Here is a 22,945-nt window from a genome sequence, read left to right as displayed (position 1 = left end):
AATTGTGAATATTGTGTTACATGATGTTTGAGTACATGAATATTTTTAAAGATTCACTAGCTGTATCATCCCAGCAACTGCAGGCACAAAAAAAATGAACCAGATAAAGAAATTTAAAGAGTCACAGTAAGACTTGCGCATTTTTTATAACTATGAAACTATAAATAACCATTCATGAATAAAACCAAAGGAAGAACAAGCTTTAAAAATCAGCAATAAGTTCACCTTTGATCATATAATGATACACGATGTCTTTAATTTTTAAGCCATATACACACATGCACAAAATCCACATTTTCATTTTGACAACAAGGCAATTTATAGATGTTGGTAAGAGAAAGTCTCAAGATGTAGGTCAGCAGTTTTCAAAGTTTAGTTAAATATAGGAATCCATTGGAAGGCTCTTTAAAGTGCATGTTCCTGGGCCCTACCTCCTGTGGGTCTAATGCAGGAGATCTGAGGCAGGACTCAAGAATCTGAATTTTTGACCATCTCCCTGAGCAATTTCATTATCACTGGTCTTGGGACGACACTTTGAAACACAGTGACTAGGCCAAGAGTGCAATCATGTTTAAAGATGCTAAGTTTCCCAATTTTATTGACTACTACAGAATTGGGAAATCACATTCTGAGAAACATTTTCACTTGGATATCCACCCTGCCAATTTCAGTAATAGGCACATACAAACCTTGCACTGGTCTGCTCACTGTTTTTTTGAAGTCCAGGGTGGGCTTTCGGGAAAAACCAGCTCGGAAATCAATAGTGCTGAGGCCGGTGATGCGAACAGAATGCCTTCCACTGCTAGAAATCTGAAAAATGTTGAATGACAAACCCCATCAGCAGTTGGTCCAGTATGCTGGTTACACAAAACACCAGTATGGGAAACTACAGAGGGTTTAATGAAGGTGGATGCCCGATAATTGAGGCTCTGATCTGAGTGTTCTGAACTTAACCATGACTCTATATCTTAAATGCGTGTTTTATACTACATATCCCAGGGGACTGCTCTAAACTACAGTTTAGTAATACACTGCATGCCCAATGACAAAAGACACAGGTGCTTAGTCACGAGTGAATGAACCTTAAGTACATCTGTAAAAGCTCTGTGAGGATATGGAACTTTGTTCTGTTCACTGCAGCTCACATGGTGAAGTTCAGGAAATGTGGAGGAAATGAATTAACAACTAAATCTTCTCCGCTAAACACCATCCAGGTTCAATTATGGAAGATATTTCCTTTCTCTTTGCCTCTGAGAGGATACAACCAGGGCAAGCATGAGAGTGGACTATTATCCAGGTTTCAGCTGACCAACATGCTCACATCAGCAGTGTCCCAGCCAAGGCAATCAGGGCTGAAGACACAAAGTAAAACGGTCCTCACCCTCTAAGAGCTCATGGTTAGGGAAGGAGACAGATGGAGAAACAGAAATCTTTCATATGATGCAGTGATAGAAATACATAAAAGGAGTACAGACTATCCTGTAATTCAATGAAAACGTCCCAAAGGGGATGATGGCGGGACTAAATGCTGAATGACAACGAAGTCCTAAAGTGACTCAGACGTACAGACATCATAAGTAATTTGGATTAGGGCCACAGGATAAAATGATAACACTGACATTTATTGATCACATTCTCTGTGCCCAGGCTCTTTAAATAAATTAACTTGTTTAATCCTCATCATAATACCATCATTATCACCAGTGTGCAGAAAAGAAGTCACCAAGATTCTGCCTCAGAATGAAACAACAGCATGATAGCAGAATTAAGCAGAAGGAGAAGATGGGAGTGTGACAAAAGCATTCACATGGTAACAGCAGGGCACCAAACACATCTCAAGTTCAACACATACGCGTATTTAGGTATCATAGCAATGGCAGAATGCAAGCTACACAACATTCCCTACACCACTGTGGCTTCTTTTATTATGAGGAGACATGTCCTGTTGCTACCAAATTTATCCCTCATTGAGCAGAACTTGTAGGAACTCAAAGGACTGTATGTGTAATGAAAGTGAGGAGAAAGAAAAAAACACGACTTGGTTAAAACAATTCCATTATATCCAGCTCACTTTTACAAGCATCACCAAGGACTGTATGTGTAAAGTGTAGGGATCTCAATAGTGGCACTTATTCCATTATTTCTAAAGGAAAACGTGTGATGAATTTTACATAATAGACACAAAAAAGGAAACTGGATCATGACCCGATTTTAAACTGAGGATCTCCTACACAGTTATAAAAATAAAAATAAAAACCCCAAACTTTGCTAAGTCTGATGTCAGCTGCTTGAGATAACGTAGAGCTGTACTAAGACACAAATGCCTCCTGATCTCATGTGAGGACAAAGCAAATGGTCCATATACTGATGAGCTGATGTAGATGTATCCGCTGACATCATCTATCAGTATTAGTTGCCCTGCTGCTCGGAAGGTCCCCTGTGATAAAACAGCTGTTGAGGCTCTGAGGGAAAATAGGATACAATTTGCCAAATGACTGATACTGTCTGTCAAATGCTAATCGTCTGCCAAGTGTTCTGTGTACAAAAGCCAGCTGACAGAGTCCGTTGTGGAAAAAAAAGTGGTGCTTAATATCTAAGTGAGAAAATTAAAAATTACCCAAGTGTCTGAAAATATGATGTCCTCTGTTGCTAAATAATATACCAAAATAAAACTGAGTTGATGCATAAATTACCCTTTATAATCTCTATAAAATTATTGTAAAATAAATTAATTTAGATCCTTAAAATACCACATTAACAAATATGTGGAAACAAGAACATAGGTTGGCTATTCTCTGAGAAATGCTAAAAACATGAAGGGCAATAAGTTAAAATTACTTTAACTTCATGTTTCTATGTTATACTGTAAACAGTAGGAATGTCTGCATAGAACTTAAAAGGGTTGGTAAATAAAAGATATTTCCAAGTGAGTCAGTTTTTATGCACAACTGTATCCAACTCTGGATTAATCAGGGTAATGGGGCAAAGGAAGTCATAAATATACCAAAATTATGGTTTAAAAACATAACAAGAAGAATAAATGAAGTAATTTAAAATGACCTCAGATATTCACACATGCATTTATCATTCTTTACTCATTCTCTTTAAAAATTGCAACAATATTTGGACAGTATTTTAGGAACACAAAGCATCACATTAAATGTCTGCATGAGAAAGTACCAGTAATTTATTATTTCAGTCTTTTTATTAAAAGTAAGCTATTATTTAATCTGTTTCTTAGCTGAGCTTCCCTTTTCAAATATTAACGTAATAGGAACAAGAAGGTTTTCAGTACAAGGATGATAAACCAGTAAATCAAAGAAGTTTTTTTAACACATACAAAATGTATTTTGTACAACAAACTAAATCTCTTATGTAAATTATCACCTTTAATTTCACAAAAGCCCCTGTGAGATAGTACTATTATTATCCTCATTTCACAGATCAGAGAGGTTAAGTGACTTGCTCAATGTCACAGATATAGCAGGTGGCACAGCAGGGGTGACCACCCAATGAAACTGACCTCCATAGCCACCCATGCATTTCTCACGATTATTGCAACAGATTCAGTTATGCTGGCTTCACTAAGGTTGAAATATGCTGATGTACTCTACGTCATGGAAAAGTGATATGAAACTCCTGAGACAAGCAGAAACAAAATGGGGGGAAAGAAGGATGAGGGACAAAGAGAGAACAGAGGGACACAAGGTGCTTCAAGACACCCCCATATCCAGAGGAAAATCTACCACTAACCTCACAAAAAGATGGTTATTAGTGGGTTTCCTGTGAAATTTTTGAAGGGGCTGAGCTTCATCTTGCCTCAAAGTATAAAAGGTTCGAATCCACACTCAAATGATCAGGAGACAAGGTCATGATAAGAAAATAAACTTTCAGGAAACTCTAGAAATGTTGGCAGAAGGCTTTGGATGTTCACATGTATGAACATGGCAGGATTGGAGGGGAACTAAATCATATGAAGGTCTTGAAGGGGCAGAGAGAATTCAATTAATTCTGTAAATGAGTCAAGCAGAGAGGAAGTCCAGCTGCATACGTTTGCCCTCTCTCTTCCTTTCCAAATGATTTAGACATCTTAGTAACATTTTCCTATATATGCAATAGAATTAGCAAGACCAAAGCTACTGGCTTAATGGTTTTCTATTTAGTCTTTATGTCATGTAGATTTAACCTGTGGGTTACATCAAAATTAGAATTTGGCTCCAAAATGTATCTCTCCACCATAGAATTTCTTGAAGTATTGCTCCTGCACAGAGCCAGCCTAACCTCATGGCTTCCGTACTTTTAAGAAGAGGGAAATGTAGAAACAGCATAATGGCTCCAAGCGTAACAGGAAATTTTCTAGACACCAGACCCTGTACAGGGTTTGTGTGGTCTAGAAATTCTGAGAGTTGCATTTCAAATAGCATGTATTTATTCACACAATTTTTAAATAATGAGCTACGTTACTACTCTGAGTTAGAATGTCATGTTGGTTAAGTTGAAGATCCCTGACTTTGTATCTGAGTCAGGGATACAAAGTCTGCAGCAAAGTGAAAATGTGAGGCAAAGATGAGATTATACGAGATAGCTCCTGGCAACCTAAAATTGTAAATAGGTAACCTTTATTCACAAAGCAGAAAGAGAAAAGAAGGGGCAGCTTGGACCAGAGTCTAGGTTTCTGAACTGGAGTGAATCTATGAGGAATAATGGATGAACACAGGCTGAAGGGGAGAAAGCACCATGGAGAGCTCCAGGGAAATTGTTCCTCTGATATCTTCTCGGTCAGCTCTATTGCAGATGGGTCTACTTCTGAGTTTAAGCATGCAGGGCTATTAAATACCTCTCTAGATTGAAAATCCCTTCAAACAATAACTATGTCATCACCTGCAAAATATTACTCAATAGGCACTTAATACGTGCCTAATAGGACCAGCAAATGCCAGATTCACCAAGAATTCTTTGAATTTTTCTAGAAGCATTATGCTCAGCATGTTCACACAGTGCATAAAATCCTATTACATTGAAAGATGATTTTATAGCACCATAAAGAAACTGAGGCTCAAAGAAATAATTACTTGCCTAGATTTAGACAGCATGTTCAGTTGCAATTACTCCAAGTCAATCCTCTTTCTATAGTGCCTAAGCCTATGCACAGCATTTTAGGATAGCACTATCTCTGGGTTGATTTGGACCCTATGACATAGAAGATGATAATAGCCTCCAACTATTCACTTGCCTTTCTACATTTCTAAACTTTCATTTAGGAGGGACCAGGTTAGTGGAGTGTTGCTCAAGTGCTCTATGGAAAAAAAAAAGCCCTAATTTTTAGCATTTTCTGAATTCTGTGGTATAAATACTACCACCATGATCGATTTCAAGTACCCAACATGATATCACAGAACAGAGTTGGGAAGAGAAAGCATGTAATTGACTCTCCGTGAGCTATCAGGAGCCAGCCTCAGTATGCCATGAGGCCATGATAAGAGTTCTGGCCAATGTGATATAAAGGGAGTGAAGTGTGTCTGTCGTTCAGAGATGTCTGTGGCATCCCAGAAGTGACACAAAGTCCTTTCTTTAAAAAAACTCAGCATACATTCTCTTTTCCCAACTAAAGTAACTGAAGAGGCTGCACGTTCAACATTATGGTGGCACTTCCATTAGCCTGGGTTCCTGAGCGACTGTGTGAAGTAGAACGTCAACCCCCACAGGACCAGTAACATTGGTGAGGAATTAAGTGTCTTGTATTAAGCCAGTGAGAATTCTTCCTGGTATGAAATATGAAGCCTGTCCTGTTATAAATTGAATTAAAATGTGACGGATAGAGCTGGTTTTCATTTGTCTCTCCTAAAGAGTCGCAAAGTTTTATAGAATTATAAATAAGCCCAAATAAAAAAAATACTTCATGTGTAACTGCATTCATAGAAAGTATAGATACCAATTATGCATGTTCAAGAACAATTAATTGTATCATTCATATGTCAGAAACTATTTAAGCACTTTATCCAACATCTAATTTAATCATAACAATATAAAGTAGGTATTAGGTACCATTTTTCTCAGATTTAGGGAGTTTAAATAATTTCTTCAAAGTCAAAAAGGTATTAAGTAGTGGATCTTCAATTAAAATAGATGCCAAGTTCTTCTCAAAGTACTGTATTTGTTCTTAAATGACATACCATTCTTTACAAATGAAAGAACACGATGGTTTCAATCAAATATTTATGAGAACTTACTTTGGGCTAGGCATTATGCCGGACAGAAAGACATAACAATGCCAGCTAGATTTAAATACTATCATTTTATTAGGCATTGTATGTTTAGAGAAATGTGATGTAAGGAGAGAAATGTACTCAAAGGATAGGATAAATTCTACTTACACATATGTACATACACACATACATTATACACACACACGTACAGACATCTTTTTAAAAAATAAAACGGAAACATTCTATTTGGTTGACACTCTGATACTGGCAAACCAAAATAACCGGGATATTTTCCAGGAAAAACCTATAAAGCATTCCATTGACCCAAAACACTGAATTAATACCACACCTAAGCCATTTAAATAACACACCTGGTATAGTTTTCAGGCTTATTCAAAAGAGTCACCAGGTGAGAATAATCAGAGGCTAGCACAATATCCTTCCTGGGTGGTCCTTTGTAGACTTGAAGTTTATTTAATTATGATTCCGAAACAAGTTTGTGCTACTTGAGTATGGTTTTTAAAATAGCCTTATCCTTAGAAAATGCATTAGTAGGCTCTGGCAACCAACATAACTATCTAAAACCAAAATATTTCTCCTAGTGTCAGAATCTCAATATAACCATGTGGTCGGGTACACTCCCTTCTCTACTTGGGAGATTATCTAAGGACAGTTTATCCAAATTTACTTAATGGAAAGCTACTTCAGAGGATGTGTTAAATTACATGATCACACTGATAATCCTAGACTAACAGAAACAGTTTGTACCTCCTAAACCCAATGGGTGCTGACAACTTTCTTGTCTTTGCAGGGAGTTCCCCGTAAAGAGCAGAAGACAAAATTTGGCCTGAGAGTTGCATGGTTATGTTCAAATACTCTCTATATAGCTGTAGCTCCCTGAATAGAACATTTATATTGCTTCTGAGAAATAAGATCCAGGATTTGCAGCTTCTGTACAAATGGGAACTTAGGGACATAAAACAACCTTCCCTTCTGTTTGTAATAAAACCTTACATTCTTTTCAGTTACCTCTTTTTAACATAAGTTTGCCTGCATCAGAAGTGACCTAAAAACATCTGGGTCATTTATATGATCTATACAGGTAAGTTGACTCATTGCCTCTGTTTAGTAAACGTGTCCTAATAAGTTACAGAAAAGTAATTACCAGGGTTTCAGAGGGAAACTACAGAAGGAAAAAAACTGCCACTCTCACAGCATTTTAAATCATGGAAATATTAAAGTGTTCTGTGCCAGTACATTAACTGTCAGCTAAATCAACTGTTTCTCCTGCTTCCTTAGATAGCATCGGAATAAAGGTCTTCATTTTTATTCATGAATATTTATAAGTTCTTTCCCAGGCACTCTGGCATGTATTAGTATACTAGGGACAAAATCTGGCCTACAGTAAAATAGGAAGAAAAAAAATCTATACAGAAATACGTATGATAGAAAGGGGGAAATAATCCAAAAGAGAGGTGAAGAAAATTTGCAGTAGAAAGGTAGGGGAAAAAAGAGAGCATTTTAGATAGAAAAAAATCAGAAAAGGCTTGATGAAAGTTTTGCCATTTGAGCTTTAGGAGACAGTTGTAAGTCAGACGGAAAGGAAGGGAATTCTAGGAGAAGGAACAGTCTAAGCGAAAGCATAGGTGAAGGGAATACAGTAGGAGAGAGGGTAAGAGACAGTACAAAATTATATTTGCTAGAGTGTAAAGGCAAGTGATGGAAGAAAACTGGAAAGATTGGTTGGGACTCAGTTGATGGTCCTTGAATACCATGCATGCTAAGGTCAAATAATGGATGGCGAGTTCTCCATACTTGGGATAAAAACTGTTATGTGAAACATTCAAAAACCATCATTAATTCTACTGATAGAGCAGACATTTCCCAGATAGTAGAGAGTAGGGAGATAGCACCAGGATATACCACCTAATCTCAGACATTTCTCTTCTTGAGAAAGCACACATGTAAAACATTATCATTCATTCGCCACCCGAAAGGAGATCCAAAGTCAGCAGTAATATTTGTGTCAGTAGTTTCAGCTCAGTTTCCTTCACATCAAACTGATCCATTATTGCAGTATTTCATATAGGAGCAAATATGTTTATTACCTTTAAGTTGCACTGTAACTCTTATCCTTTGTTTAGTTACCACTAATTGTACTCTACAAATGGTGTAACATCAGAACTAGAATCATTTTTGGTGAGACTAGAGATAAATTTCAGATAACATGATAATAGATAACTGTCTTTTTAGTGTTTTCTTAATTATAGGAGACTGAGCTTAGAGACGTGTCTAAACAGAGTTCTCCCATCACCTCATCCTCTTACTGTCTCCTCTTCACTCACAAACTAATCCTCAGTGCTTCTCCATTCTAATTATCAATTAAAATGTGCGTAGTTCCTATTAAGTATCAGGAAACATGGGCAAGAGTAGACACCCAGTAACTGTTTAATGAATGGATGACTGAATGAGTAGGTGTGGCAGTCACGAGGCAAAACAACAGACATGCTTATATCCCTCTTCTAGGCAAGAGTTTAATAGAGGAAACACCGCTGGTAGCAATCCAAATCACCTTTACAAGGGGTTCAAACACTTCACAATAAATTGCAAATAACAAAGAAGAATGGCATCACTTGTATACATTTCACAATCAATGACATAATGTTCTAGTCAGAAAGCAACAGCGAATTGTCTTAACAGACTTGCTAGCCCAGGACATCGCTTAGGTCATGCTTAGAGTGATGGAGGGAAAAGGTGACTCCAAACTTCTTATACTCCTTCCCACTGTGGTCCCAGGAAGTCACACTCAACACTCATCATATCTTGGGCAAGTTGGTCAAAATGACTATCACATCAAATTTGGCCATGTTTATTTAAAATATAGCAGCAAAACACAGGCTGAGAGTTCTGTGAATAAAGAACTGATATTCTAAGGTTTGAATAGAGTTACCATGGAAACTTTCATCCTTTCAACTGGGAAAGTTAATATAGATATTCTTTAAAAAACAAAATCTGGCATGCAAAAATAGTACTTTCAAATTCTACGGCATAATTCCTCCACGTACTTTCACAGCAGCTCTGTAAGTTGAATCATGAGCCCATTCGTCCCATGTCTTATGTAGGGAAGCCAAGACAAAAAAAGAGTACATGATGCAAGGGGTATCTGCATTTGAGTTGCTCCAGAAGGATCCTAGAACCAGCTGTTTATCTGGGAGGTGCGAAAGATGCAAATAGAGGAGGGCAAGTGACACAGGGAAAGGAATGCAGCCAATTAAGGGTGTGCTTTTAAATCCTGCTTCCATTGTGGACAACTGGAGTTTATAACTGCCGGGGCTAAACACTGTTTCCTACGGGGTTAATTCTCCAGGAGAACAGCCTTTGCTTGTTCTGGAAAAAAACCTCTCAGGCTCAGAAATGCAGATACTAGAGTTGGCAGTAGGCCAGAGCACACTGAAAAGTCTGAGAAGGGCAAGTGACTCAGAATATCCACTATATGGGTCACACACGCAATTTGTAGCTAAGCTAGATCTGAGACCTATGGTATCTTGAATTTGGGGTATATGCTCTTTCCTCCATATTGCCAAAATACAATGCTTTTGGAGAGTGATCATACACTATTTAATGTAAATCTAGGATACAAATACATTTGTGTTCGAGTGAAAATGAATGTAGAGCCACCAAATAATAATAGATAGCAGTACTTCAGTGCTTACTTTGTAACAGGAACTATGCCAAGTGTCTTCTTTATATCATATTAATTTATTCCTCAGCACAATTCTATAAAGCAAAGGACTGTTCTTCCATCCCTATATCACAGAGACGGAAAGCCAGGCACAGAGAAGCTACACTCCCGAGGCAATATGGCTTTTAAGTGGTGGTGTTGAGATTCCAACCCAGGCACTTCCTCACCTAGGTCCCTAATGATTATTCTTTATTAGCTCCATTTCTGATTGCTCTAGAGACAGGATGTGAATAGTGCAATCAGTCTTCAGGTTTGATGATAGGAAAACTCTCCGAGAACTTTAAGTGTATTTTGTGGTGGTATTGCTTTTCCTAGTCTTTAAAACAATGCTATCAAATTCATATGATCAAGAGATCTACAAATGCACTATGTATTTGCTTCTTAGTAAAAGCACTCTCCATGATTGCAAAAGAAGATATAAGTAAACTTATTGTACACACTTTATAGAACATGCCAACATCAACATAAAATAATAAACAGACATTGTAAAATAACAGTACCTTCACTGTCCACATTCCAGCCTCTGGCTCTTTAACATTCACCACCTTGGCAGAGTTATGGATATTTAATAGCTCATTCAGGCCAAATCCCTTTTTAATCAGCTTTCCTGAAAGACACATATACAGGTAACAGGCATAATCTTTTTTTCGGCTATGTACATTAGCTGTATACATTTCCAGTATGAATTACCTGATGGACATTTGTTTTTATGGCTCAAGACACAATTTTATTTACATCTAAACAATATGTAATTGTAGGCTTTCTGGACATTGGACCTGAAGTAAGATTCCCATTTGCTATGCTGATTTAGTCTTAAAAGGAGGACAATTGGCAGACTATAATCATAATTTCAAAGTCATCCTAGATAATAATGATTGTGGCTACCGAAAAGTTATATGCAATCACTTGAGACATTTAGATTTAAAACATGACAAAACAGTAAACCAGAATAAATGTCTTTTTGGAGATCCCTCTAGGTATTATAACACAAGAGCCCTGCAATATCTTTGCACAAAACGCAAAAACTTTAATCAGCTTTGCATGAAACACAGGAGAAGGCTTTTATTGTCATAGGAATAATTAAAGGAGTCAGTGCAATGAAGTAGCACGACACCATCTCCTACTAACCTGAGATTTATCTGAAGTATCTAACAGTTGGAACTTAGAAAGGAAGTAAAGCACATTTGGCATTCAGCCATACTTCACTTACTCACTTCACTCTTGGCTCTCCCGTGGACTACATTTGCAGTGTAATGAACAAATCAATTATAAGAATCCTATGTTCACATCAAAAGCTCTATCATCATTGTGAATTACTTTTTAAATACCAATGTCGATGTCAATGACTTTTGAAAGTAGTAGCAACATCACGCGTCGGGTAGAGGGACTTTTTAGTATCCAAGTGATGAAAAACACAAATCTTTCCTGGGAGCACGGATGTTATTAGAGTGGAATGCTACCTCAAGAGACAAACCAATTGATAAGGCCAGACCTGCAGAAGTCTCGAAAAAGAGGGTTTGCTTGTTTTGTACATTTCAATTCCATTGCTAGTGTGGACGTGGTCTTTGAGGACAATTCCACATGTTGTTTTCTTCTGGTATCAGTTATTTTTTAAGACTCAAATAAAGTAAGAAAGTTATTAGTTCTTCCTCATTTATAAATATTCATAAATAGGTTTAAAATGTATCATGTACTAAAGCCACAATGGAAATAAAAATGTTTTATAAATATCAATAGGCAAAAATATTTCTAAATGCAAATTATTAGGGAAAATAAGGTTTCTGTCTTTATTAGATTACTTTTCAATGTAAGTCTTATTGTGATATTCAACCAGAAATGGCATCAGACTAAATCTTAGGGTTTTAACATGTAAAGTGAGGATGCAATGTAAATTAAAACATCATTCTAGTAGGACTATAACTTGTTTTTTAACAACTGTCTTCTGTAAAATTAAACTTTATCAAGAAGATGATACAGTAAAAATTTACAGTTATTTTAAAAGGAATTTTTTCAGGTGATTCATTTAAAAATAACATAAAAGACTGAATTTTACAGAATAGGTTACTGTGAAATATTTCTTTATACGTAGTATATTAGGAAAATATAATTTCAAGTTCAATTTAAACATTTGGGGGTGATAGTTTAGTACAAATAAGTTACTAAATCTTATCTATTTAAATTATTAGGAGTCTTAGCTTTTTGAATCTCATTTAATTCAACAACATTTATGAGTAAAAACATTAGTTTTATATTTTAAACATATTGCCTGGTCAATTTTGAATTCATTCATAAAGTTAGCTTTCACTGGACATGAATAAGTGTGGAAAAAAATATTTTACCTTTCATAGTTTTTGTATTTTATTATATGATGTTCGGTATATCTTACCTAAAGGATTGCGAATTTCAATCATTGGAGAAGGGCCACTCAGAGACACGGTAACCTCTTTTAGGCTGGGGTCAAAAGGAATTTTCCATATGTTTACAGCCTGTTCCAAATGATCTGTTGATAAGAGGTGAACTTTGGAGGCCTGCACTGCTTCCTCTACCCATTTTAACACCTATAAGAGAAAGAGAAGAGTGAGTGATATCAGAAACATTTACAGTTTTATACCACAGCGACTTCCAGGGGCAGTAGTTGCCTTTGGTTAATTACGTAACTCAGACACTTCCTGTACTGGTGTGAAGTTCATTTCCATCACAGTGAAGTTAAAGTATTTCTTACATCCAGTTACTGTAGTAGACTCAGAGTAAAACGCTAGTTTCACCCATGCTCAAATTTCAAGTTTTCTACCTTGGAATAATATATTTAAAATGAGATTATAGTGTCCAAAAACCAGTTAAGTCAAACATGCAGAGATATTACTGACAGTTTTATATTTCTCAAGAGAAATGAAAAGAACCTACGAAAAAAATGGCATTGCCAATATTCTGAGATCCGTTTTCCCTCCATTCTTTCCTTCTGGATTTCTTTCAAGGTCCAATTTATAAAAAATAATTAGCAAATTATCAAATCCCATTTCAATATATTGGGTATATAAATTACTGTACTATATATATTGTAATTATATACTGGATATTGTAATATACAGTAGTATATTATTGCAAAACAAGTGCAATGACAGCAAAATATTCTCTTTTTTAAAATAAACAAGTACCAAAACTAATAGAAAAAGTAACCATTATATTCTAGAAAAATACAAAAACACTTCCAGTTAGAGTCAATTTAAGTAGTGTATTCTTGAACGTAGTCTTTTGGGTAATATTAAGAAATTGGGTTATAAAAGGGTGTTAATGCTTCACTGTGAACAAGGAACAATTTCAATTCACTGAAGTGTTTTGCAACAACTACAATTCCTCATTCAATAAATAGTGCATGTCTGAACAGGTACTGCTTAGCTGAACTTACTATAGTTAATTCTCTATCATGATAATCTTTAATCCACCTCAGGTCTTTCTCTGGTTTATATATTCAAGATTATATATCCTGTGAACAATTTCGCTTGAAATTACACATAAAACACTGAACAGAGCTGGATATTGAGCTACCGCCAAGCTATTCACAATACACAAAACCACTTTTTAAATTTCAGTAGTGGTAGTCACAAATCAATTAATCAAACCACCAATACTATGCAATAACTCCATTCTCTATAAAAAGCAATCCTTTTTTCTGTCCTCAAAGATGAGGAAAGTGGCGAAGATGTATCATATAACCAATAATGTGAGACAATTATGTTCATTCATAAAACAACTGTTTATTGTTCAAGGTACTCTTCCTGGTATTGCGTAAGTATTGATGAGCATATTTTTAGTCTCAATATTTGGTAACGAGTCTCCTCTGAATTAGCAGTATTTACTAAGGTTTTTGCTCATATTATACATTATTTATTTTTAATAAATCTTCCTGCCTTTCTTCCAGGGTCAAGAACCATATCTCCTTCATCGTTGTATAGTCAAAACCAAGTGGCATGCTTTACCCATGATAAAGGTGACATATAAATAGTGTCCATGAAGTTGGTCATAATAATGATAATAATTATGTCTTTGTAAATAAAAGAATAGCATGGGGATTCATGAAATGGGGAGCCCTTTTTGAAACAATGTATGTAAGGTGCCCAGCCCAGTACTTGTCACATAGTAGATATTCAAATGGTTTCTTCCCTTTCCAACTAAATTCCCTCCTCTTTCCCTAACTGAATATTTCAACAATAGCTTCATAGGCAGAGTGAAAAAAATGCATCCATGAAAGTCAGATAAGATTTCTGTAAATGAGAAAGGGAGGCAAAGTCATTCCAGGTAGAAGAGAGGGCTTGAGAATATACATCTCCAAATATGGGAACATGACTGAATCCAGCTGGCTACAGGTAAGTGTTCAGAAAAAGGAGAAGCAAAGATGAGGTTAGAAGCTTCTGTCAAGGACAGACTATGTGTGACCACAAAGTCAGGCTGACATTTGGATTTTACTCTAAAGACTAGTGAAAAAGTACTGAAGGGATTAAGCAGAGTAGTGCAACAAAAGTGGTATTTAGAAAAAATGCAGTGGCATCATGAACAAATTTAACAGAAAAACCAAATCTGTGAATTACAGTTAATTACCCCATAAATCAAATGATATATTTCCTCAAATTTTAACCTTGTAAAGCACCTGGAATTTTACATATGAAATAAAGCATATATCAACATAATTGTCTAAAGAAGCAGATGCCGTATTTTGAAAAAAGGACTTTTAAGTGCCATATCCTCCTTGAACTAAAACGTATGGCTCATCAAATCTATCCATATGGCTACAAAAATCAGACTTGTAACTAATATTTGACCATAAACTGAGCATGTATTTTAATAATCAGACTGTTGACATTTTTATGTCTTATACATAGAACATGGCTGCCTAACTCAAGGAAATGGAAAGGACTGACTTATTGTCTGAGAAAGCATTTGATAAATTTGACTTATAATAAATAACTTTGAGGGTAATATCTGCTGTACAGACTAAAGAGGGCAAAGGACAAGAGAAATTGGACAAAGGGACAGAACATTTGTTTTAAGGGTAAGACACATAACGGGGCCATAAATCTCAATTGAAAAGGAGAAAAATAATTAGAAAACAAGAATTGTATAGTATCTCAACTTTAACAATGAAATTCAGTAGTGATAGGTAGAAATGGAAGTAAAATCATTTTTTATACATCCTTCTTTAAAAGTATAATATGTTTCTGGTTGCCTTCTCAAATCTATCTGTCCTTAAAACACACGGTAAAGAAGTTATGATATATCACTGGATGTCTATCCTGTTGTCTCTTAGCTATGCATGGAAATCACTAAATCTAGGCAATCTTATGAAAATGGAAGCCTTTCTAATTTAGTTACATTTTCATTGGGAAAGTGTGACCAAATTGTAAGGAATATAAAAACAGGCTTTGATTTGCTCTTAATACCATTTCCAATTCATCAACATTTATGAGGCTTTCACAAAGGGATTACCATGTATTATAATATTACATGTTGGGAACGATACAGAACAGATTTCTGTCAAGAGCCTCAAATCACTGTTTTATCCACTTATACGAAAAAATCAAATTGAAAACAGATGCAACCCATTTTATTAGAAAATACAGATATTGCCAACATATGGATAAAACTAGATCACCACAAACTGCAGAATCACCATAAGTGAGGTTTCTGGTCTCTCATGTTGCCACATATATGAAAAAAACCTTTACTTGTCTAACTATGAGAAATGTCCTCATAAGATTAGAAATTATCTTTTATTATAATGTCAAATGGAAAAAACTAGAATAAAGTGAGAGTCTTTGGATTGGTCTATTTTTACTAACACAAAAACTATTTCAAACAACTAGGGAACCATTAATTATACATTAAAAGTTTTAATATATAAGTGGTGTTCTGGTGATTTGTAGCAGTTTATACTATTTCAAAGGGCACTGAGACAATCTAATCCAGGTTCCTTATTCTATAGATGAGGAAACTGATATTTGAAAGAGTTCTTGTACCTTTTAAATATTTAATCTGACTGATTCTGGCTCAATACTTAATTTTTATATAAGCTTCTGTGTTCCTAAAGATATTCTCTTAGTTTAAATATTTTGCATCCGATGTAATAATCAATACTTATAAATACATTCATATGTATATTCCACTCTGGAATGAGATGCAAATATTATTTCTAAGCATTAATTACATTATTAAATAAAAATACATTGTGTATTATAAAACAGAATAGTATTAAATAGAAGTGGAAGCGAATTGTACACTTGAAACCTATGGAATTTTACTAACCAATGTCACCCCGATAAATTTAATAAATATTAAAAATATATACAAAAAAAAGAAAAAAGAAAGAAATGGAAGTTAAGTCAATTTTTGAAGGTGATAGAACCTGGAAGAACAGCTTTGTTTGGAAGAAAAATTTTTTTTAATTGAGATGTAATTGACATATAACATTAGTTTCAGGTATACAAAATAATGATTCAATAACTGTATATATTGCCAAATGATCACCACAATAAAACTAGTTAACATCTATACAAGATATGGAAACAACCGAATTGTCCTTCGATAGATGATTAGATAAAGAAGATGTGGTACATATATATAATGGAATACTACTCAGCCATAAGATGAAATATTGCCATTTGCGGCAACATGGATGGATCTTGAGAATATCATGCTAAGTTAAATAAGTCAGATGGAAAAAGTCGAGAATCACATGATTTCATTCATATGTGGAATATAAAATGAAAGTAACAAATGAAAAAAACAAACAAACAAACAAAATCTCATAGACACAGACAACAGTATAATGGTTACCACAGGGAAAGTGGAGAGGGAGAGAGGTAGAAAAGGGTAAAAGGGGTCAATCATATGCTGATAGGAGGAGATTTGACTTTGGGTGGTGAACACACAATGTACTAGACAAAAGATGTTCTACAAAATTGTACACTTGAAACCAATATATAATAATTTTATTAACCAATGTGACCCCAATAAATTTAATACCGTGTTTCCCCGAAAATAAGACCTAGCCGGACCATCAGCTCTAATGCGTATTTTGGAGCAAAAGTTAATATACGACCTGGTCTTATATAATATATAATATTATATAAGACCGGTCTTATATAATATATAATATTATATAAGACCGGGTATTATATTACATTACATTACGTTACATTACATTACATTACATTACATTACATTACATTACATTACATTACATTACATTATATTATATTATAGACCTGGTCTTACATTAAAATAAGACCAGGTCTTATATTAATTTTTGCTCCAAAAGACACATTAGAGCTGATGGTCTGGATAGGTCTTATTTTCAGGGAAACATGGTAATTAAAGAAAAAAACAACATGAGGGCACATATATTTTTTTGAGTTAGTGTTGTGTGTTTTTTTCTTCATATAATACCCAGAAGTGGAATTGCTGGATTATATGGTAGTTTTATTTTTAATTTTCTGAGGAACCCCCATACTGTTTTCCATAGAGGCTGCACCAATTTACATTCCTATTATAAGGGTTCCCTCTTCTCCACATCCTTGCCAACACTTGTTATTTCTTGTCTTTTATGACAATAACCCATCTAACAGGTATGAGGTGATATTTCATTCTGGTGTTCATTTGTATTTCCCTGATGATTAGTGACGTTGAGCACATTCTCATATACCTTTGGGTCAGGAAAATGTCTATTCAGATCCTCTGCCCAATTTTTAATCATTTGTTTGTTTGCTATGGAGTTGTATGAATTCTTCATATATTTTGGGAATTTAACCTCATGTCAGATTTGCAACTATTTTCTTCCATTCGGTATGTTGCCTTTCCATTTTGTTGATGGTTTCCTTTGCTGTGCAGAAGCCTCTTAGTTTGAAAATAAGTAACCCAACTTGTTTATTTTTGTTTTTGATGCTTCTGCTTTGGGGTCAAATCCAAAAAATCACCACCAAGACTGATACCAAGGAGCTTACCACCTAATATGTTCTTTTCTAGGAGTTTAATGGTTTCAGGACTTATGTTCAAGTCTTTAACCCATTCTGAGTTAGTTTTTGTGCATGATGTAAGATAGTGGCTTAGTTTCATTCTTCTGCATGTGGCAGGCCACTTCTCCCAATACCACTTATTGAAGAGATTGTCCTTTCCCCATTGTATATTATTGGCTCCTTTCTTGTAAATTATATGACCACATATGTGTACATTTGTCTCTGGGCTCTCCATTCTGTTCCATTGATCCATCTGTTTTTATGCCAATGCCATATATATATATATATATATATATATATATATATATATGTGTGTGTGTGTGTGTGTGTATATATATATATATATATATATATATATATATATATATATATATATATATATATATATATATATATATGTGTGTGTGTGTGTGTGTGTGTGTGTGTGTGTGTGTGTGTGTGTGTGTGTATATATCTACATATATATATATATATATATATAGATGACTTCAGCTTTACAATATAGTTTAAAATCAGGGTGCATGATGCCTCCAGCTTTGTTCTTCTATCTCAAGATTGTTATGGGTATTGGGAGTCTTGTGGACCATACAAATTTTATAATTGTTCTATTTCTGTGAAAAGATTCATTGAAATTTTAATAAGGATTATATTGAAATTTTAATTTGGGTAGTAAGGACATTTTAATAATATTAATTCTTCCAAACATGAGCAGGGACTATCTTTGCATTTATTTGTAATTTCTTTCATCAATGTATAATAGTTTTTAGTGTACAGGTCTTTCATCTCCTTGGTTAAATTTATTTCTAGGTATTTTGTTCTTTTGGTGCAATTTTGAAGGACATTTTAAATGTAATGTATTATATCCAAATGAATTTCCCCAGAATATCCTTTGTCCTTTTGGTGGGAAATAGAAATATGGTAAGGTGTTAGACACAATTAGTAATTATGCATATATTTGTAATTTGTTATTTTTTTGTTTAATAAGTAATGGCATGCAAAACATAATGATTTGATTAGCTGTACATTTTATCACTAGTTGGGCAGTCAAGAATTAAATCATACAAAAATATTAAAGCCTTTAAATCTATATTGTATTTGATGTGAAATACTTGCTACGTTTCCAGAACAACATCTATTGGCAAGCCCTACATGATAGCAGAGACAGACTTCACTCAACTCTGATCTGACTAAGAGATTTCCTTTGGATAGCAAGGAGAGCCTTTCCCCTCAGGTTCAAGTTCATTGCTACCCTGTAGTATAGCATAGAGCCCATAATTCAGAATCTGCTTAGAAGTCACTAAGTATTTACTGAGCACCTACTGAATATAAAGGATAGTACCTGATGTTATGAAGAATACCAAAGAAACAGAAACACATTTCCCACCTAATAAGACATGACAATCTAGTAGGAGAAATGGGACAGACATTAAAAACAAATTAACTAGTTTTTACCTTCACATAATAAATAAGCAAGATCAGAATACAAATGTTCAATTTATAGTACTAAACACTGATGCACTTTTCTACTCAAAAAAATTTAATGATTTCCAGTTATATCCAGGATAAAGCCCAAGCCAAGAGCATACTAAGGGGTGCAATGTGAGCCATAATAAAACTGATTAAAAGTTGGTCTGCTTTTTAATATCATTATGTCTTAGTAATCTTAAACAATATCAGTCCAAGCGTCCTTCTTGAACTCTTTTGTTGGTCTAAAGTCTAAATAATTGCTCTTATTACTATTGTTTTAATAATACATGTAAGCTTCAAATTAGAACACTTTTATTACTTTCCCCTTAGAAATACTGCATTCTATAAAGCCATTAATTCAAAGAACTCCCAGTTACATTTCAGGTACCTAAACACGTAAACTCTGTTACTCACTTTCATTTGAAGAGTAACTATGGAGTACTGTGATCCTACATAGCCCTATGTTTAGACAGTATATTCAAGCTAACCCTTCATAGCTCAGAATTTACAAGACATGACATGTGTTAAAAGGATCACCCTAGCCTCAGTGTTGAAATCAGAAACAAAGGTCAGAAATCAGGGTGCAAGGTCAGAAGCAAAGAGATCAGACAGGAAGCCACCGCCATAATCCAAAGAGGAGCTGTTGGTGACCTGGACCAGGGTTGTGGCAGTCGGGGAGTGAGAAATGGTCACTTCTGTGGATGTTTATGGCAGCCAGATTTGATAGGGATTACTGAAGACCAGTTGTGGAGGTCTGAAAACGATTCCACAGTTGCCATTAACGGAGACTGAGAAGACTGCAGAAAGAGTTGATTTAAAGGGATGATAGAATAAGGACAAGAATGTAGGATCTCAGCTTGGCCATGCTAAATTTGGGACATCTGTTAGCCATCCAGGTGGAAGCATGAAGGAAGCAGCCAGACATGAGGATTTGCAGTTCTGCTGAGAAGTCCAGGTTGGAGGTACACCAGAATTTAACATTATGAAGCTCCTCTGGCAGCCTCTCTCCACCAAGAATTTACACAGATGGGGAAATACAACATCCTGTGAAAATAAACTTAGATATCAATACATAATGGCTCAGAATAGAGCCTTGGAACAAGTCTCCCCTGGTCCTGCTTCCAGACAACCTTCAGATGATGATTTGTCCCCCTTTTATGTGTGGCTGTAGGGAGAGAATGCACTGTGTTGATATGAATGTTCTAGACTTAACGGCAATTAGATTTCTCATCATCGGCAAAGGAGTTGGCACTCTGATTTTATTCAGCCAGCGCTGTGAGCATGGTTAATAAGAGTCTATTCCTGAGAATGGGTCCACTCTTTGAGCACTGACAAAACCAGTTTCAGTTTGTACATCTTAGCAAATCCACCAGACGGTCACACTTTGAGGTCTCTTGAGAAGATCTTCCACTGATAATATCCATTCGTATTACTCTTTGTGTACCTCATATCTACTTAATTTGGAATATTCCAGAGTGAGTTTTTCCAATAGTAAGTGTTCATAAACAACTGTGGCTGGCAAGTCACTGTACAGACCACCAATGCTCGTGCTGAAGGAATGCAAAATAAGAAATAATTTATGTTGTAAGGTCTTTTTTAAAAAAAAATATTTCTGATGGGACTAAAATTTTACCTAGTTCATATGAGAAAATGGGCTGCAAGAGGGGTTAGAAATTGGAAGGGCATTAGAAAATTTGGGTTAAATGGGGATACTACAGAGGACTGATGAGAAAAGTGACCCTCAACTTCAACTCTATGCGCACCTAAAACTTGGGTAAAACTACCACACTTTCAACATGATGAAAGTTCTCTAATGTGCAACAGCTGAAAAAATAAAAGCATACTTCAGACATTTTTGAAGGGTGAAATCATTTCTGCTAGCTATTTTAAAGTGTTAAAGCGTGTTTTATTAATTAATCTTCATAAATTTCTTGTGTCACAACTTCAGTGTGTTACAAATGATAGAGGAAATTTAGCTTGCCAAAAAATACTCATTATTTAAAATAATAAAAATATAAAAGATTGACTTTTATACATTAGATCCTCAGACCTCACTCATCTTATAGTTGAAAGTGTGTCCCCTTTTACCAGCTTCTCCATATTTTCCTCACTCCCCCTTCCAACCCTTGGCAACCACTGTTTATGAGTTTGACTTTTTTATTTTTTAATTCAATCTATAAATGGTACCATGCTGATAACATTGTACTGCATAACTGAAATTTGCTGAGTAGAACTTAAATGTTCTCACCAAAAAATAACAATCATTCTTAAAAAGATAAATATATGAAGTGATGGATGTGATAAATAGATGGGGAAATCCTTTCACAGTATATACATGTATCAAATCATCACAATGTAAACGTTAAACATCTTACAATTTTATTTGTCAATCGTGCCCCACTAAAGCTGAAAAAACAAGAATATAAAAGATTGACTTTTTCATTCATATCTTTAAGGTCTTTTTTGTTTGCTTGTGTTTGTTTGTTTACTTGATGTTTTCTTTTCCTCTACTAAATATCTATTTTAAAATGGAAAAATCTCAGTGAATTCCATTGTCTCATTAAAACTCTTCCTAGTTATGAAAGGAAAAGGAATTGTAAAAATACATTAAGTACATAAATACATACATTCATACACATACATACATACATCTGTAGATACATATATACACGCATGTATGCCTACATACATAGACTAGTTAGAATCTCACTCTTGGGGACACTAAAATCACAATGAATTTCAATCTTTACTCAAGGCTCTTTATGAGTAACAAAAACAGCCCCTAGTTAAGGAGGTACTTGAGCACCACCAAAGTTAGCTTCTTTGGTTAAATATACAATCTCCTTCAGTATCCACAGGGGATTGGTTCCAGGTTCTCCCAGCAGATACCAAAATCCTTGATGCTCAAGTCCCTTCTATAAAATGACATAGTACCTGCATATAACCTATGCATATCCTCGTGTATACTATAAATCATCTCTAGATTACTTATAATACCTAGTACAATGTAAATGCGATGTAAATAGTTGTCATACCATACTATTTAGGGAATAATGACAAGAAAAAAAAACTGTGTATGTTCGGTACAGACACAACCAGAGTAGACCTAATTATATCATCAGCAACAATATAGCTTTTTGGGGAATATTTTTATTCTGTAGTTGGCTGAATCTGCAGATGTAACTTCCATGTACAGAGGGTCAACTGTATACTAGGCAGATTTTTTTATATGTGTACAGTCCACCGGAGGAGGATGCATAACACAGTTTGGCTATATTCTTAAAAGGATACAAGAGGGAGTTTTAAGAAACAACTTTACAGAGGAACTGTCTCTTCTATAGAAATGTACATCACTAATTTTTTGAAAAGGATCTGAACATCTTACTTAAAATAGATAAATTAAAGCATGAAATAATTCACACTACAAAGGAATTCTGCATTTCATAAATGGGCTACAGGCTCTTTTCAAGTGTTTGTTTATAGTCATTAAGTAATTAAGAGACTATGAAGCTAAAGTATTCCCC

At 35.0% G+C, this 22,945-nt stretch overlaps 1 protein-coding gene across 7 annotated transcripts in view; it reads right to left on the bottom strand.

The window, feature by feature from the left end:
* Positions 1–22,945, bottom strand: part of HMCN1 (hemicentin 1) — a 667,703-nt gene that overhangs the window by 233,817 nt on the left and 410,941 nt on the right. For all 7 annotated transcript variants that reach the window (XM_074322404.1, XM_074322402.1, XM_074322401.1 and 4 more), the window contains 3 exons: positions 12,335–12,506; positions 10,449–10,555; positions 690–810 (listed from right to left, as the gene is read on the bottom strand). In XM_074322404.1, the coding sequence (XP_074178505.1) occupies positions 690–810; positions 10,449–10,555; positions 12,335–12,506 (400 nt within the window). The remainder of the gene's footprint in view (positions 1–689; positions 811–10,448; positions 10,556–12,334; positions 12,507–22,945) is intronic.

Source organism: Rhinolophus sinicus, linkage group LG17 (assembly GCF_036562045.2).
Source record: "Rhinolophus sinicus isolate RSC01 linkage group LG17, ASM3656204v1, whole genome shotgun sequence".
NCBI classification, from domain to species: Eukaryota; Metazoa; Chordata; class Mammalia; order Chiroptera; family Rhinolophidae; genus Rhinolophus; species Rhinolophus sinicus.
The sequence above is the reverse complement of the archived record's forward strand: the minus strand, read 5'-3'. Positions and strand labels throughout refer to the sequence as shown.